The sequence below is a fragment of the Rhinatrema bivittatum genome, chromosome 2 (assembly GCF_901001135.1).
Source record: "Rhinatrema bivittatum chromosome 2, aRhiBiv1.1, whole genome shotgun sequence".
Classification (NCBI taxonomy): Eukaryota; Metazoa; Chordata; class Amphibia; order Gymnophiona; family Rhinatrematidae; genus Rhinatrema; species Rhinatrema bivittatum.
The window spans coordinates 375,459,712-375,475,483 of NC_042616.1; the positions used below are offsets into that span (position 1 = coordinate 375,459,712).

A 15,772-nucleotide genomic window follows, 5' to 3' on the forward strand; every position below is an offset into this window, starting at 1 on the left:
TTTCTCACACCATTCTTAGGAATCCCTCCAAAACCTCTAGAGACTTCTTTCTGCCTTGAAGACCGAGTCAACATCCACCTTGGACTCAGCTACCTTCCTAGAACAGGAACACTTCTTCCTTGGTACACTTTTGTTGAGAGAAGGCCTACACCTGGGTCTTTTCCCTGTGGAGGGAAAGTCCCTACCAGCAACTTCCTGCTGGGAGAGGTACTGGCCACCAGCACCTTCCTGTTGAAAAGGCACCTCCCTAAATACTCCAACATAGACATCACTCACAAGGGCAGGATCTATTGAGATAACTGATCCAACACTACTGGCACACCAGGTCTGTTGTATAGTGCAGAGCAGTTGACCTGGGTTCAATTCCCAGTCAAGACAATGTTTGTCTATCTACTTTATGGGATCTGCCTGGTACTTGTGACCTGGATTGGCCACTGTTGGAGAAGGATACTGGGCTTGATGAAGCCATCTTACAAAAGGTACATTAAAAATATAATTCTGCATCATTAGCTTTGGACTAGTAGTTAAAGCATAATATAGTAAGATACAGCAGCAGTGAATTAATCTGAAAACATTTGGAAAAAAAGCCACAGAGTCAAAACGTTATACAAAAACAGTTTTAGAAAAAAACAAACTATCATGCAACTTAGGAACCATATATCCGACACACATTATCATACCGAAAGAAAGGTATATGTATTAACAGAAAGTTAGCTATTGAGAAAAATGACAAAAGTGCACACAAACAGGTGAATTTTAAAGGAAATTATGCACGTAAATGTAAAATACTACTGTAGTATTTTTAAAAAGCCATTTATGCACTGGGATAAGAACATAAGAACATAAGAAATTGCCATGCTGGGTCAGACCAAGGGTCCATCAAGCCCAGCATCTTGTTTCCAACAGAGGCGAAACCAGGCTACAAGAACCTGGCAAGTACACAAACACTAAGAGGATCCCATGCTACTGATGCCAGTAATAGCAGAGGCCATTTCATAAGTCAACTTGATTAATAGCAGTTAATGGACTTCTCCTCCAAGAACTTATTCAAACCTTTTTAAAACCCAGCTATACTAACTGTTGCGATCCCGGTCGCGACACCCGCGCCTGGACTCTTACCTCCATGGCTGTCCCCAAGCACGGGCAGGTCTCCCCGATCCAGCGTGAGGCCTGTACAGGCCTTTCCCCGTCATGGTGCTCCACGAGGGAGACGCGGTCGAGCTCTCCAGCTTGGCCCCGCCCTCTGAGTACATGCGAGCGCAAGGAGGCAGCTCTTGAAGTTGCAGGGGCGGGAGACCTCGGCCGGCCCCCGGAATGATATCAGATGCCGGCAGGGGATTTAAACCCGGTTCCTGCTCCAGATAATCGCCTTGCAACGAGCTCACTCTCTGTGAGTATCTAGTTGCTGTTCCGTCCTTGTACCAGCTTGTTCCTGCTTTAGTTCTTGTTCTAGCTTGTTCCTGCTTCAGTTCCTGTGCCAGCTTGTTCTTGCTACAGGTACTATCGCTCCTGATCCAGCCCCCGCTCCTGATCCAGCCTCTGCTCCTGTTCCAGCCTCCGCTCCTGATCCAGCCTCCGTTCCTGGTCCTATCCAGCCTGCCTTCAGATTGTCTGCCTGGCTTTGACTCTGGTCCGTTTCTGCGACTTTCCTGTCTGCCGCCAGCCCTGAACTGTGTCTGTCTTCCTGGCTGTTGAGTTTGCCTTCCGAGGGGATTCTCCTAAGTCCCAGCGGCCCGGGTCCTCATGGGCTCCTCCTGGGGGGGCCTCGGGCTTCCAGGGTGAAGCTACCATCTGGTTTCCTGTCTTGGTGCCACCTCCCAGCCTTTCCATCTCTGCGGAATATCTCTCACGTACTGACGTCACTCTGCACGGCCGGCCCAAGGGTCCACTATCCCATTCATAACAGTTTGCAAGGCCATGGACCTGGCGGACATTTCGGGCCCTCAGGCTATTCCAGGAATGGCACAACGTTTGCAACAACAGCAGCACTGCCTGGATGTTCTGGCAGCAACTGTGGAACGACTAGCTAACCGCCTGGATGCTCAGCCTTCCGAGACTCCACCGACATATCCAGTGGCTGTCGCTCCAGACTCGGTAGTCCCTCCACACTTGCCAGTTCCGCCACGCTACGCTGGCGAAGCCAAACTCTGTCGTGGATTCTTGAACCAATGCTACATTAGGATGCTTTGCTACCCAAACAGTTTCCTACGGACTCAGTAAAGGTCGCTTACATTCTCTCCTTGCTGGAGGGGAAGGCCCTAGCCTGGGCATCACCATTGTGGGAGCGCAGCGATCCCATGCTGGGTAGTTTCCAACAGATCATCCTCATCTTCAAACAAATCTTCGATGAACCAGCACGGCACTCCACTGCAACTACGGAGCTATTACAGTTGCGTCAAGGGTCCTGCTCTTTGGCAGACTATGCCATTGAGTTTCGAACACTGGCTTCTGAAGTAGGCAGCTTAAGAGACTTATTTTTGGAGGGTCTGGCATCCCGAATAAAAGATGAACTAGCCGCTAGGGATCTCCCGGAGGACTTGAATAACTTAATTGATCTAGTGGGGAGAATTGACCGTCGGCTACAGCAACGCTCCCAGGAGTTCTGTCCGGCTAAGAGGCAAGTCTCGCTGGCTCCCACATTCTTGAAACCTCTAGTATCTTCAGCCATGTCGGCAAGACCACAGGAGGATTCCTCTGAGGAGGAACTGATGCAGCTGGGACGCAGCACTCTAACCCCAGGGGAGAGAAGGAGATGCAGAATTATGGGACTCTGTTTATACTGTGGAGGGAAGGGACATTTTTTGGCCCAGTACAAAGAACGGTTGGAAAATGCCAAAGCCTAGGTGCCACAGGGGAGCTGTCCCTAGGCTGTGTAGCTTCTGATCCTCAATTCACTGTTCCTGTAACCCTGGAGTATCCCGGAGGAACCTTTGCCATGACTGCCTTCATCGATTCGGGGGCAGGAGGAAGCTTTATCCGCTGGGACCTGGTACAACAGCTTCAGCTTCCTGTACGTCATCAAGACCCTCCACTTCAGATTATGTCCATCCGAGGCACGGTACTTCCCGGACGCATTGTGTCTATCACCGAACCATTGACACTTCGAATGGGTGTCATGCACACGGAACAAATATCCTTCTTGGTGTTGGAGAGGTCAGTTCACCCCACAGTACTGGGGCTACCGTGGCTCCAGAAGCACTCTCCGCTCATTCATTGGGACATGCTTCAAGTGGCAGCTTGGGGCCAAGACTGCTTTAATACTTGTCTACCTGCTCGGCCTCTCCCCAGTCTTAATCTAATGGCTGCATCCCTGGCCATATCCTCCCAGTATGAGGACTTTGCAGACGTCTTCTCTAAAGAACAGGCAGAGTTTTTACTCCAACATCATCCTTTGACTGCGCCATTGACTTGCTGCCTGGTACCACGCCACCTCATGGACGGGTGTATCTGCTCTCCCTTCCAGAGACTCAAGCCATGTCTAAATACATTTTGGAGAACTTGGCTCAGGGGTTCATTCGCTCTTCTAAGTCCCCGGCCAGAGTGGAGTTCTTCTTTGTAGGGAAAAAGGACGGATCCCTGTATCCGTGCATCGACTATAGAGGGCTGAACGCCATTACCAGGCGCGACCGGTACCCGCTGCCGCTGATCCCTGAGCTTCTGGACCATCTGCAAGGAGCAAAGGTGTTTACCAAACTCGATCTTCGTGGAGCTTACAATCTGGTGCGCATTCATCCTGGGGATGAATGGAAGTCAGCTTTCAACACCAGGGACGGACACTATGAGTACTTGGTAATGCCGTTTGGGCTTTGTAACGCTCCTGCAGTATTCCAACACCTGAGAGAGATGATTCATTCTTCTGTCATTGTCTACCTAGATGATGTACCGATCTATTCCAAGGATCTGACAACGCATTGTCAACACGTGCGACAAGTTCTTCAGATTCTGAGGGAGAATAACCTGTTCACGAAGTTCGAGAAGTGTCTCTTCGAGCAAGAATCACTCCCTTTCTTGGGGTACATTGTTTCAGCCACAGGGTCCAGGATGGACCCAGAAAAAGTTTCCGCCATCCGAGATTGGCCTCAACCTGTAGGGGTGAAAGCGCTCCAAAGATTCTTGGGATTCACTAATTTCTATAGACAGTTTATCCCGCACTATTCCTGTAAGGTGTCTCTAACAGTGCTTACAAGAAAAGGAATGGACGCAAAGAACTGGCCTTTAGAAGCGCATCGGGCCTTTATGGAGTTGAAGGAGGTGTTCTTGGAGGACGTCTGTTTCCATCACCCGGATCCTCTAAGGCCTTTCATCGTGGAGGTGGATGCATCGGATATTGCCATGGGAGCAGTTCTCAGCCAGACCTCTAGGAATGGGGGGTTGATTCCGTGTTCTTATGTCTCTCGTAAATTCTCTGATGTGGAGAGAAATTATGGAATTGGCGACAAGGAACTGTTAGCCATCAAATTGGTGTTCAAGGAATGGAGGCAGTGGTTGGAGGGTGCTCAATATCCAATTACAGTTTACACAGATCACAAGAATCTGGAGTTCTTGTGTAAAGCCCAGCACTTGAACCCCCGACAAGCCTGGTGGTCTCTGTTCTTCAGTCACTTTAATTTTTCCCTGCATCACCGGCCAACCACAAAGAATGTGGCAGACCTGGTTCATCAACTACATATCCCCACTTGGACCGAGAGCATCCTTTACGGATTACCTCCATCCGTGGAACACTTCTTCCAGGAAGTATTTCGGCCACGGTCCCTATCAACCTACGTACTGGAGTGATGCATTCCGAAGAAATTTCCTTCCTGATCCTGGAGAAAGCCGTCCACCCCGTGGTACTAAGATTACCCTGGTTACAGCTACACTCACCTGTCATCCATTGGGACACCTTACAGATTGCGAAATGGAGTACTTTCTGCTTCACTAATTGCCTCAGAGTCCCAAGGTCACCATGTTTACCAGTCTTGCAGACTGCCCTTGTACCACCTGTGCCCTATGCGGAGTTTGCTGACATATTCTCCAAGAAAAAGGCGGAGATTCTACCCCAGCACTGCCCATTCGACTGCACTATTGATCATTTACCCGGGACTAGTCCGCCACGGGGAAGAGTGTATCCCTTGTCCTTGCCAGAGACCCGAGCTATGTCCGAAAACATAGCCGAGAACCTTGCTAGAGGATTCATCCGACCTTCTAAGTCACCCGCAGGGGTGGGGTTTTTCTTTGTGGGTAAGAAGGATGGATCCCTAAGACCATGCATTGATTATTGGGGACTTAACGCTATCACCAAATGCGACCGTTATCCCCTCCCGCTGATCCCTGAACTCCTGGACAGATTGCAGGGGGCCAGGATTTTCACAATGTGTTTCATGTCTCTTTACTGAAACCTCTCATTCTCTCCAGGTACCATCACCAAGTCCCAGACCCTATGGTCATGTCCATTCAAGATGACCCTATCTATCAAGTCCAGGAGGTGCTTGATGTCCATTTCCACCAGCAGCGATGGGAGTATCTGCTGGCATGGGAGTGGTGTGGCCCGGAAGAGAACACGTGGGAGCCTGCCTGTAACATATTGGACAAGTCTTTGCTCCAGCAGTTTCATCTCAGTCACCCTGGTAAACCTGGTCCTTCCTAGGAGGGGGCGTAAGAGGGGGTTACTGTTGCGGTCCCGGTCGCAGGTTCTGCAACTGGATCCTTACCTCTCTCCACGGGACTTCCTTGGTGGGATCCACGGCTCGGACCGCCGCGCTCTGGGTCGGCAGGCTGGGGAGACGGTTTGCGGGTGTTTGGGCCTGTTCTGCCTGTTTCGCAGCGGCGTCTCCACGAGGGAGACGCTGCCAGGCCATTGAATCCAGCCTCTCCCCTTCCTAGGCATGCGTGCGTGAAGAAGCCCAATTTAAAGGACTTTTCCCGCCGGACCACGGACCGCCCCTCAGTGTGACGTCAGACGCCGGCAAGTATTTAAAGCCAGCGTCTGCTTCAGTCAGACGCCTAGCAACGAGGTTCCTTGCTGGAAGTTAGTTGCTGTGCTCGGCTGTCTCTTGCCTGTTGGTTCCTGGAACTGCTTGTGCTTCTTTCCAGTTCCTGCTTCAGTTCCAGTCCCGGATCTTCTTCTGTTCCAGTTCCTGCTTCAGTTCCAGTTCCAGATCTCCTTCAGTTCTCGGTATTGATTCTCTGGTTCCTGACTCCTGCCTGTTCCCTCAACTTCGGATTGCTTCCTCTTCTCGCCTAAGTCCCAGCAGCCCGGGTCCTCACGGGTTCCTTCCGGAGGGACCTCGGGTCTCCAGGGTGAAGTCTTCTCTTCACACCAGTCACCTAAGTTCCAGCGGCTCGGGTCCTCACGGGCTCCTCCCGGGGGAATCTGGGCTTCCAGGGTGAAGACTCCTGCTCAACGCCTGTCTGTATCAGCCTCCCGGCTTGCTGTTCTCCACGGAGTGCACTTCCTCTTCCACCTCTTCACTCCGTCAGGCCGGCCTAAGGGTCCACCCCTCCGCTCGCAACATTTACATTGAAAACTTTTACAAGAAATTAACAATATAACATGTGGAGTAAATAAATGGGTAATAGTTATTTCCCTAGGTCTCTGGATAGCCTATTTACATTGAATTTTTTTTTTTGAGAGTCTAACTATGTAACTTTATGGAGTAAATAAATGGCAGCAATGTATAGCGTGGCAGAGAATTCTATGCGACAATAGTATCTTCTTATTTTATATTGAGACTTTGTACCATATGCAGCAATGGAGCTTGGGGATTCTATATGGCATAGTGAAGAACAGAATAGCAAAGAGTTCTATATGACTTACTAACTTCTTGTTTTGCATTGACACATTGTAGTATTTGCAGAAATCTAGTTTGAGGAATAGTAGTGGGTGGGGATGTAGGTAATGGTAAGGATGAGGAGAGGTATGATGCACTGATTTAAAGGGGATAATAGAGGGTTCTTTGCGGAGATATGTATGCAAAAAACAGACGTGAAGGGGATGGAGGACTGTGTGGGGAAATGTAAGATATTATACAGTTTAATTATGTGGTGTATGTAATAGTAATATATATGTGTCTGAGTGTCATAGCATGTGTGTATGAGAGGGAGTGTATTTGTGTGTGCCTGAGCATGTGTGTATGAGAAGAAGCACTGAAACAAGTGCAGAGACCAAGCTCTAGGGAGATGGAGTAAGAGGTCTAGACAGGGGAGGATTGGCCTATCGGGGGATCGGGCATCCCCCAGTGGGCCGATCGCTCCAGTCAAGTGGTCTGCCGGGCACGGCCGTGACATAGCGTGATGTGTCCTGGGCCGACCTGGGCGGTGAATACCCGGGCTGGTCCAACATTGTGAATCCACCGCTGGGTCTAGATAATACAAGTTCTTCTGAGCAGTAAATTATGCAGTTTATATTAGAAAAAGTTGTGGTATTGAACAGGGGCGGATTGGCCTATTGGGGCTTTGGGCATGTCCTGGTGGGCCGATCACCCCAATCACATGATACATATTGGTCGCTGCAGCCATGTGCCTTCAGAGTCATGGCGACTAACAGCAGCCATGTGACATTTCTCTGAGAGCGGGAACTTCCCCTGAGGCCCTCCGCTTAGTGCTTTGTTTGTATTTTCACTGTGGCAGCAGCTGCGGTTCCATGGGCCTATTCGCTGCACTTGTCCCATCCACCATCATCACCGTGGTGGTGGGAAACACTTCCGCTGCCTCCATTCGTGCCTACTTTGCTTCTGTTTTTGCCGGCGGGAAGCAGCCAGCACACTTCCTACCACTGTCTCATCACCCACTGAATGCCTGCCTCCCAGCTCCCACAGCTTTCCTCTGCGGCAGGCTCTTTTCATCCTCATGCTGCAGCAAAAATATATATAAAACCAAACTACTTCAGGGCTTAAGTGGCTTAACAGGCCTTGAGCCTTCCCACACCAAATAGCCACCCCCTCCCTCAAAGGTCCACTCAGACTCCCCTTTTGTGGCCCCTTCCTGGATTTTCCCTGACCACTAATGTAAGTAAAAATGTTTGATTTACTTATTCACAGACAGAGGGGGAGAAAACAAACATGAGTGAGCATGACTGAATGTATGAGGCAGTAAGGGTGTAATTATCAGCATGTGTGAGAGTTAGAGTGCAAGTGCCTCAGCATGTGTGTGAGTGCAGTTGTGACAGTGAGCGTGTGTGCAAGGGATCATAAGAACATAAGAAAATGTCATACTGAGTCAGACCAAGGGTCCATCAAGTCCAGTATCCTGTTTCTAACAGTGGCCAATCCAGGCTACAAGTACCTGGTAAGTACCCAAACACTAAGTAGATCTCATGCTAATAATGACAGTAATAACAGTGGCTATTCTCTAAGACAACTTGATTAATAGCAGTTAATGAACTTCTTCTCCATGAACTTATCCAAACTTTTTTAACCCAGCTACACTAACCGCAATAACCACATCCTCTGGCAACAAATTCCAGAGCTTAATTGTGCTTTGAGTGAAAAAGAATTTGCTCCAATTAGTTTTAAATGTGCCACATGCTAACTTCATAGAGTGCCCCCTAGTTCTTCTATTATCCGAAAGAGTAAATAACCGATTCACATTTACCAGTTCTAGATCTCTCAGGATTTTAAACAGCATGTGTGAGTATGCATAAGTCTTAGCATGTGTGTGAGTGTGATTGAATGGTTGAGTCAGTGAGAGTTTGTGTGCCAGTGATCGTGTGAGTGTGACAGTGCAAGTGTGTTAGTGAGAATGTGTAAGCGTAACTGAGTATGTGAGTCAGTGCAAGTATATCAGTGAGCATGTGTATGAGGGAGAGTGTATGAGTCTGCATGTGTGTGACAGCATTAATAAGGGTGTGAGTGTCAGTAAGCATGTGTGTCAGAGCAAGCAAGCCCATCAGTGAGAGAGGGAGACTGTATGTGTGCATGAGTGAGCATATGAGTGAGTGTGATAATGAACATGAATGTTAGAGAACAATTAATTCATTACCATCTCAAGGTGACTGGAATCAAAAGCTCCTGGGTGTGGAGAATGTGGGATGCTTTTCTATCCTTAATAGTTTTAATTATTGGATATTATTTGATGTGTCTGCTGTTTTTGAAATATTTTATTGATGTTTGGGAAATGTTCAAAATTTTGTATCTAATTAAATTAATGGATGTTCTATTCATTAGCTGTTTTAAAATACATATGTTTAGTATGATTTTCCTATTGTGATTTTTTTTATAGTTCTTGATTTTATTGTATGATGTTTTATGAGGAATGATGGTATTTTCTGTTTTCCCATTGCTGCATTGCATAGAGTCTGACTTATTGTGATTTCTAGTTCAGTCTTTGTCTGTTCATTTCTTTTTATTTATTTATTTTTATTTTTATAGTTTATGGTCCCTTAATTCTGTATTTGGTGAGGATCTGTCTGTGTTCTGCATGTGGGAGCACAAGATGGCGCCGGCCATCCAGTGCTCCTACCATGTGACAGGGTCCGGCCAATGGCACGGATACCCTGTCACATGGTAAGGGCAAAGGGCCATCGGCGCCATTTTGATTAGTGACAGCCGACGGCCCGGGAGCGGGAGATCGCTCCAGGGACCCCCACTAGACCACCAGGTAACTGTAAAAAGTTTTTTGGGGGGGTCAGGAGGGTGGGGGAAGCTAAGGGATTAGATTTAAAGGGTCGGGGTGGGTTTAGGGGTTATTTTTGTGTGCCGTTTTTTCCGCCCTCCCCCAAAACGATAAGAGAACCCCCACGATCAATATCGTGGGGTTTTCCTATCGTTTTGGGGGAGCCCCTGATTTCTGACGATTTTGAAAATATCGTCCGATATTTTCAATCGTCCGAAGCCCGATTCACATCCCTAGAAAGCAAGGTTCCATTTGGAGCTGTGCTGCTATAGATCACTGATTCTCTCCAGTTTAGCTAGGGCTTAATTTTCTTTTTCTTTCCTTCTTTCTTTCTTTCTTTCTTTCTTTTTTAAGTCCAGGGAACTGCATGGATTGCTTCTGGTCCCGTCCCCCTCTCGGAGTAGGCTTGCAGAGTAGTAGGCCTGGGGAACCATAAAAGTAGCAGTGTAGTGCACAGTCAATGGGAATATGCTGGTGGGATGGGGTGGGGGAGGGTGGAGAAGTCTAAACTACAGGCACAGAAAGGAAGGGGGTGAATCAGGAAGAAGTGCATGTGCAGTGCTGGTGAGATTTACTGCGAGGTGACTGGACTGAGCTCTGAGAGGGGCAGATGGATGTGCTGCTCCTCATGTGCTCACACAGTGAGTGCCCGCTCCCCCACCCCAGCACTGCCATGTCACTATGTAAACTTCTTGCTTGCTGCCAGTCCTTCCCCAGTCTGCAGCAGCCCCCCTCCTTTTCCCATTTGCAGCCCTTCTCAGCACCCCCCCCCCCACATCCCCCTCCAGGAGACCCACAGGTTCCACATGCCAGTTTCTTATAAGGTGGCTCTCACCAGTTATGTTCCACTTGCTGAGGCATTCAATCTTTTCACTAAATTAGCCCTCCTCCACCTTTCTTCATTTAACAAAAAATAAATTATACAAAAGAATATTCAATAACACTGAAGCTACATTCTAGTCATGGAATTATAGGCAAATTCTGAAAACTTTCACTGGATCAATATACATATTATCTAAAAATATTGTACATGTGCTTTTGAAACCACAAAAATCCCTTCTTATGTCACATCAGAGACATTATTCACATCTGAAGAAGGGACCTACGTTGTCTTGATTGCTTATATACAACATTTTTGGATAATGCTTATTCAATGGTGTCACCAAAGTGCTGAATGAATGAAGTCAGAAAAAGTAGCAATGTTTATTGTTCCCTGACACCACATAATGGGGCAGATTTTCAAAGGGTTACGCGAGTAACCCCGAAAACCTGCTCCTGCGCACGCCGAGCCTATTTTGCATAGGCTTGGCGGCGTGCACAAGCCCCGGGACGTGCGTATGTCCCGGGGCTTTCAAAAAGGGGCGGGAAGGGGGTGGCCGGTGAGCAAGATACGCGGCAGGCATAAATAATTGAAACAAGGTGGAGGGGGATTTAGGTAGGGCTATGGGATGGGTTAGATAGGGGAAGGGAGGGGAAGGTGGGGGGGGAGCAGAAGAAAAGTTCCCTCCGAGGCCGCTCTGATTTCGGAGCGGCCTTGGAGGGAACGGAGAAAGCCATCCGGGCTCCCCTAGGGCTCGGCGCATGCAAGGTGCACAAGTGTGCACCCCCTTGTGCGCGCCAACCCCAGATTTCATAACATGCTCGGGGCAGCACGCGCATGTTATAAAATTGGGTGTACATTTGTGCGCACTGGGTAGCGAGCACAAATGTACCCCGCGTGCACAGATTTTAATATCTGCCCCAATGGGAAGTATCTTGTAAAGGAGTACATTTTAACAAAATTCATTAATCCACTCTGTCTTGGATTCTTTTGTTCAGTTTTCCATCCTAGAAATGAGGTGGAGGTTCAAGGTTGGAGCCCTCAGGCCTTTCAGGAGAAGGGATATTTTTAGTGTCAAGGAGGATCCTGAGACTGAGAGAACCAAAACAGGCAGAGAATAATGAAAGGAGAGTTAGACCCATACTGAAGCTTTGCTTTAAGGTTTGCAGAGTAGATTTCTGGAGTCAGAGAAAGGACTGCCAAACTGGGAGACCTATTTTTGAAGTTGCTTTCTAGGAAGAATCAAAAACAGCTCATTTGAAATCTGAACACCAGAACTCAAGTACCAATGATGGCAAAATCAGGAAGGGTCTCATTCTCTAAGATTACCTCAGAGAAAATGAATGCTGAAAAGTAATGTCTTTCTCCAGAATTATCTGTATTATATAGAAATTAAGAAAAAAATATTTAAATGAAGTTTTAAAAAATTCAATGTGAATAAAGTTTTGAGAACAATTTCACCTCAAATCCTGTGTGTGGTGTCAGTATATTAGGGCTGAAGACATTCATTACAATAAAAGTCAACATCAGAAATGTAAACAAGTCGATTACCCTCATCTGAATCCTCCACACACAGGACACCATAAATTGAGAAGTAAAAGTTCTAAGAAAATTCTGGCTGACCTCCCACAAAAAGGAGATCTATACCACTGGGACTCTAATTAGATAAGATTAGTTTCATAGCAGTCTGTTTGCAGGTCCCTCTCAGATTCTCTTCCTCTCCAGGGAAAGAAATGCTGGAAATTATAAAGTATAGATGGTGAAAACATTTAAAATAAGGTTCATAAAAATAAATATAGTAGTGTAGATGGAGAGGTATGGGGCAGGAGTTGGGCCTAGTACTTTTTTCCTGCTTCTTTCAGTTCAATTGGAGACTACATAAATGAGATGCACAACTACCCGGGAAAGTCCCCCCCTTTTAGCTCTCTTCCCCTTTTATCAGTCATAGGGACAGTCCTCAGCTAGGGACTATCAATCACAGTTCTCTCCAGAGCTTAGTACATATGTACCCTATTTCAGCTCACCAGGTGACACTGATGTGTAATCCACAGCATCCCCAGCTCCAACCAGCCTGAAGATCAGAAAGTGGACTCAGGAAGTGAACCCACATCTTCCACATGGCAGCATCCAGCACTGCCACCGAATCACTGGACCAGCCCTGGCATAAATATTTACATTCATTGCAGGTATGCAGATCTGAGATGTCTTGGTTCTTCTGCATGACTAAACTAGTTGTTCAGCATTACATAAAAATGTATTTCTATACATCTTTGGTGAGACTGAGAAGCATTCCTTGCTTAAAAGTCAGTCTGAAGCTCCAGCCAGAATGCTTTTTATTGAGAGCTGAATTTTGTCATTCAAAAATCATCTCACAGTATCAGCTTTTACAAGAAGCTAAAGGAAAAACATATGAACTTTTAATAGAATATGCCATTTGTATTCAAATATGTAATATGAATTTTGATGTATTTTGCTTACGCTTTAGGATAAAGTGCCTGCACATTCTACAGAACATTGAAGGTGAGGTACTTATTCATTCATTCATTTGCTGACTTACCGACAAGAAGCCTTCTGAGTAGAAAAAATGAATTCACATTTTCCATGTACACAGTAACTGTTGAAGGTTTCTGAGCAAGGTACGTGATTTCCAACATAAATTTCTTCTCTTTGATCACTGGCATCTTGAAAAAAGCACACAAATACGTTTGTTGACTATCTAAATAAACAGAGTAATCCTGCATCCCTTTTATCCTGTACCTCAGGAATGAGTGCTCATATCAGAAGGCAGCCTGGTGGATTCTTGGCATGCAACATATTCCTATATAAGCTAGCTGACAGAGGAAGAGCCCATGCTGAGGCCTATGGAGCTTGCAGTAAACTAAATTGAGAGATATTTCTGAAAACCGGAGCAAGAACAATGAAAGCACAAAATTCATCTTTTAAATTGCACAGCATGAGGAAGGGAATGTAGCTTTCAAAAATTAGTCACCAAGGTATTATACTAGGCAGATAGAAAGGGATCACCGACAGCTTGTTTGTTTACCTTTATTTATGCATATTCTAAAAAAAAAAAAAAATGGTATGGAACATGGTTAATGGACACAAGGGATGCGTAGCTTAAAAAATGTCATTATGGTTCATTTTTTCATTTTGGGGGGATTTTTATTTATTATTTGTATTTTTTTTTTAGGTTTGGTTTGTTTCCTGAACCAAAGAAAAACATTAAACACTAATCCCTCCCCCCAAAAATGAGATAAATCAAAACAGGCCTCCTGGAGACTTTCTGACCTACCTCCCATTCCAACAGAAGCCCTGGAGCCCAAGCCAGAATCTCTGAGCCCCCTCCCTCCTGCAAAATAGGTCCAGTCCTGGGCCTACTCAGCTGAGTTTACATGGACTAGCTGGGGCCAGGCCAGGTCCCTCCACCCCTCTCCCCTTAAAACAAATAGCAGGGCTGGGGTTGAGGGTCTCCCCAGCCCCCCACTTACCCATTTCATGGTGGTCCAGTGGTTTGAAAGGGCAGGAGCGATGCCCAGTCACTCCTGCTTAACTGGTGCTCTTTCATAATGGCACCAGCCCTTTTGAGTGTGCTGAAATGACATCACTTTGGCGCCTGTCTTAGGTACAACTGGAGGCCATGTTGTTTGATGGTATATATTTTCAAATATATGGCCATCCAACATGGCACCAGCTACACCTGAGACAGTCACTAAAGTGATATCACTTCTGCACCGCTCAGGAGGGCCAGCATCGCCATTGTGAAACTGCACTGATAGGACAGGTATGATTTAAGTATCACTCCTGCCCTTTTGAACCACCAGAGAATGGGTAAGTGGGGGCTGAGGAGACCCTTAGCCTCGCTGGTTATGTTCCAGCTGGATACACCTAGTTCTAGCTAAACCTAGTCAAGTAGGCCAAGTGCCCAGATCTATTTTTAAGGCAGGAGGGGGCTTGAGGGGCCCAAGCTGGGCCTGACTTTGCCCCGGGGCTTTTTTGTAGGTGGGAGAGAAGTGGTCAGAGGACTTCTGGGAGGCCTTTTTTATTTTGCTTCCACACAAAAACAAAAATTCCTGAAATATTAGAGGTATTTTCATAAGAGGCATTCCATTCAGAATGAACCGAAATGGCCCCATTTATCCCATTCTACCCATTCAGGTAAAACAAATGCACATGCCTAATGGACACAACTTAATCTGTAATCAAGGATCTTAGGGATGAAAATTAGGGCCGGTAAACAGAGAAAAGTGGCAACGCTAGGCAAAGGAGATGGCAAAATGTCTGATATAGGGCACAACAGATTGGATGCCAACAATCTGACTGGCACATAAATAGGGACCTTCATTTTCAGTTTTTATTTTATTATTCCATGCCATAGCATACCATAGCATACCCCTACCCTTACCATACCATGCCATAGCATACCCCCCACTGTACATTTTTCCCCTTTAGAGTTAATTCTATGTTTTCTTAAACCAGTTACCTGTTCCTCTAACTCCTCCCCCTTTATCTATCCACTCTTCTCTATCCTTTTCACTTTTCTTAGCCTCTCTTATTTATTTAATCAGTTATTTGTCATAATGTAACCTATTTATTCAGTTATTTGTTATAATGTAATTTGTTTCTTCTGATTTTTCCTCCTCTTCTCTTTCGTTTTATATAAACCGATGTGCTGTCCATATGAACTTTGGTATATAAAAATGTTAAAATAAATAAATAAATAAATAAACAAATAAATCGCAAAAAAAGATTAGTGGAAAAATGTTTTTTCAACTAATTTTTCTTCTGTTTGTTATAACAAAGTCATATTTCCACAGATTTGTTTTTGTTTTAACACTGAAATTCCCATGAAAAATAAAATAAAAACTGAAAAAGAAGATCCCTAAATATAAAACAACCTTACTCAAAGACACTATGACAAATGTCAACTAAAAAACCAAAGATTGGAGAAACATGAAAGGCTCTCCATAAAACAGGGTTTCCTTCAATCAGAAATGTCCTTTTGAAAAGTTGCTGCTACCTTTAGTCAAATTATTTTTCCACAGATTTGAGAACCTCCTTCAAAGTATACCAGGGTTGCTTTATATCGGATATGGATTTTAGATTTAATTGCATGCCTTTCCAAATCCAAGTTGAAAGCAAGCTACAGTCAGGTACAGTAGGTGGCTTACAATCTAAGATGCTGATGTACTAATCTATGGGATTTCCCAGGGGCTAGAGGCCTGTTCATGTGTGCTTTTCAACAGATGCAAACAAGCTCCATAAAAAAACTGTGTACAAAAGTTTGCATGGGAAGGTCAGAAAAAAAAGATCTATATTTCACTGAGATGTAGTTATATTTTTTCTAAAACCATTCCACAAAGA

The 15,772-nt window shown here is 45.9% G+C and overlaps 1 protein-coding gene across 3 annotated transcripts in view; it reads right to left on the reverse strand.

Annotated features, from left to right (window-relative positions):
• TMEFF1 (transmembrane protein with EGF like and two follistatin like domains 1) overlaps positions 1-15,772 on the reverse strand; it is a 610,729-nt gene that overhangs the window by 6,194 nt on the left and 588,763 nt on the right. For all 3 annotated transcript variants that reach the window (XM_029589975.1, XM_029589972.1, XM_029589974.1), the window contains exon 8: positions 12,969-13,092. In XM_029589975.1, coding sequence (XP_029445835.1) covers positions 12,969-13,092 — 124 coding nt within the window. The remainder of the gene's footprint in view (positions 1-12,968; positions 13,093-15,772) is intronic.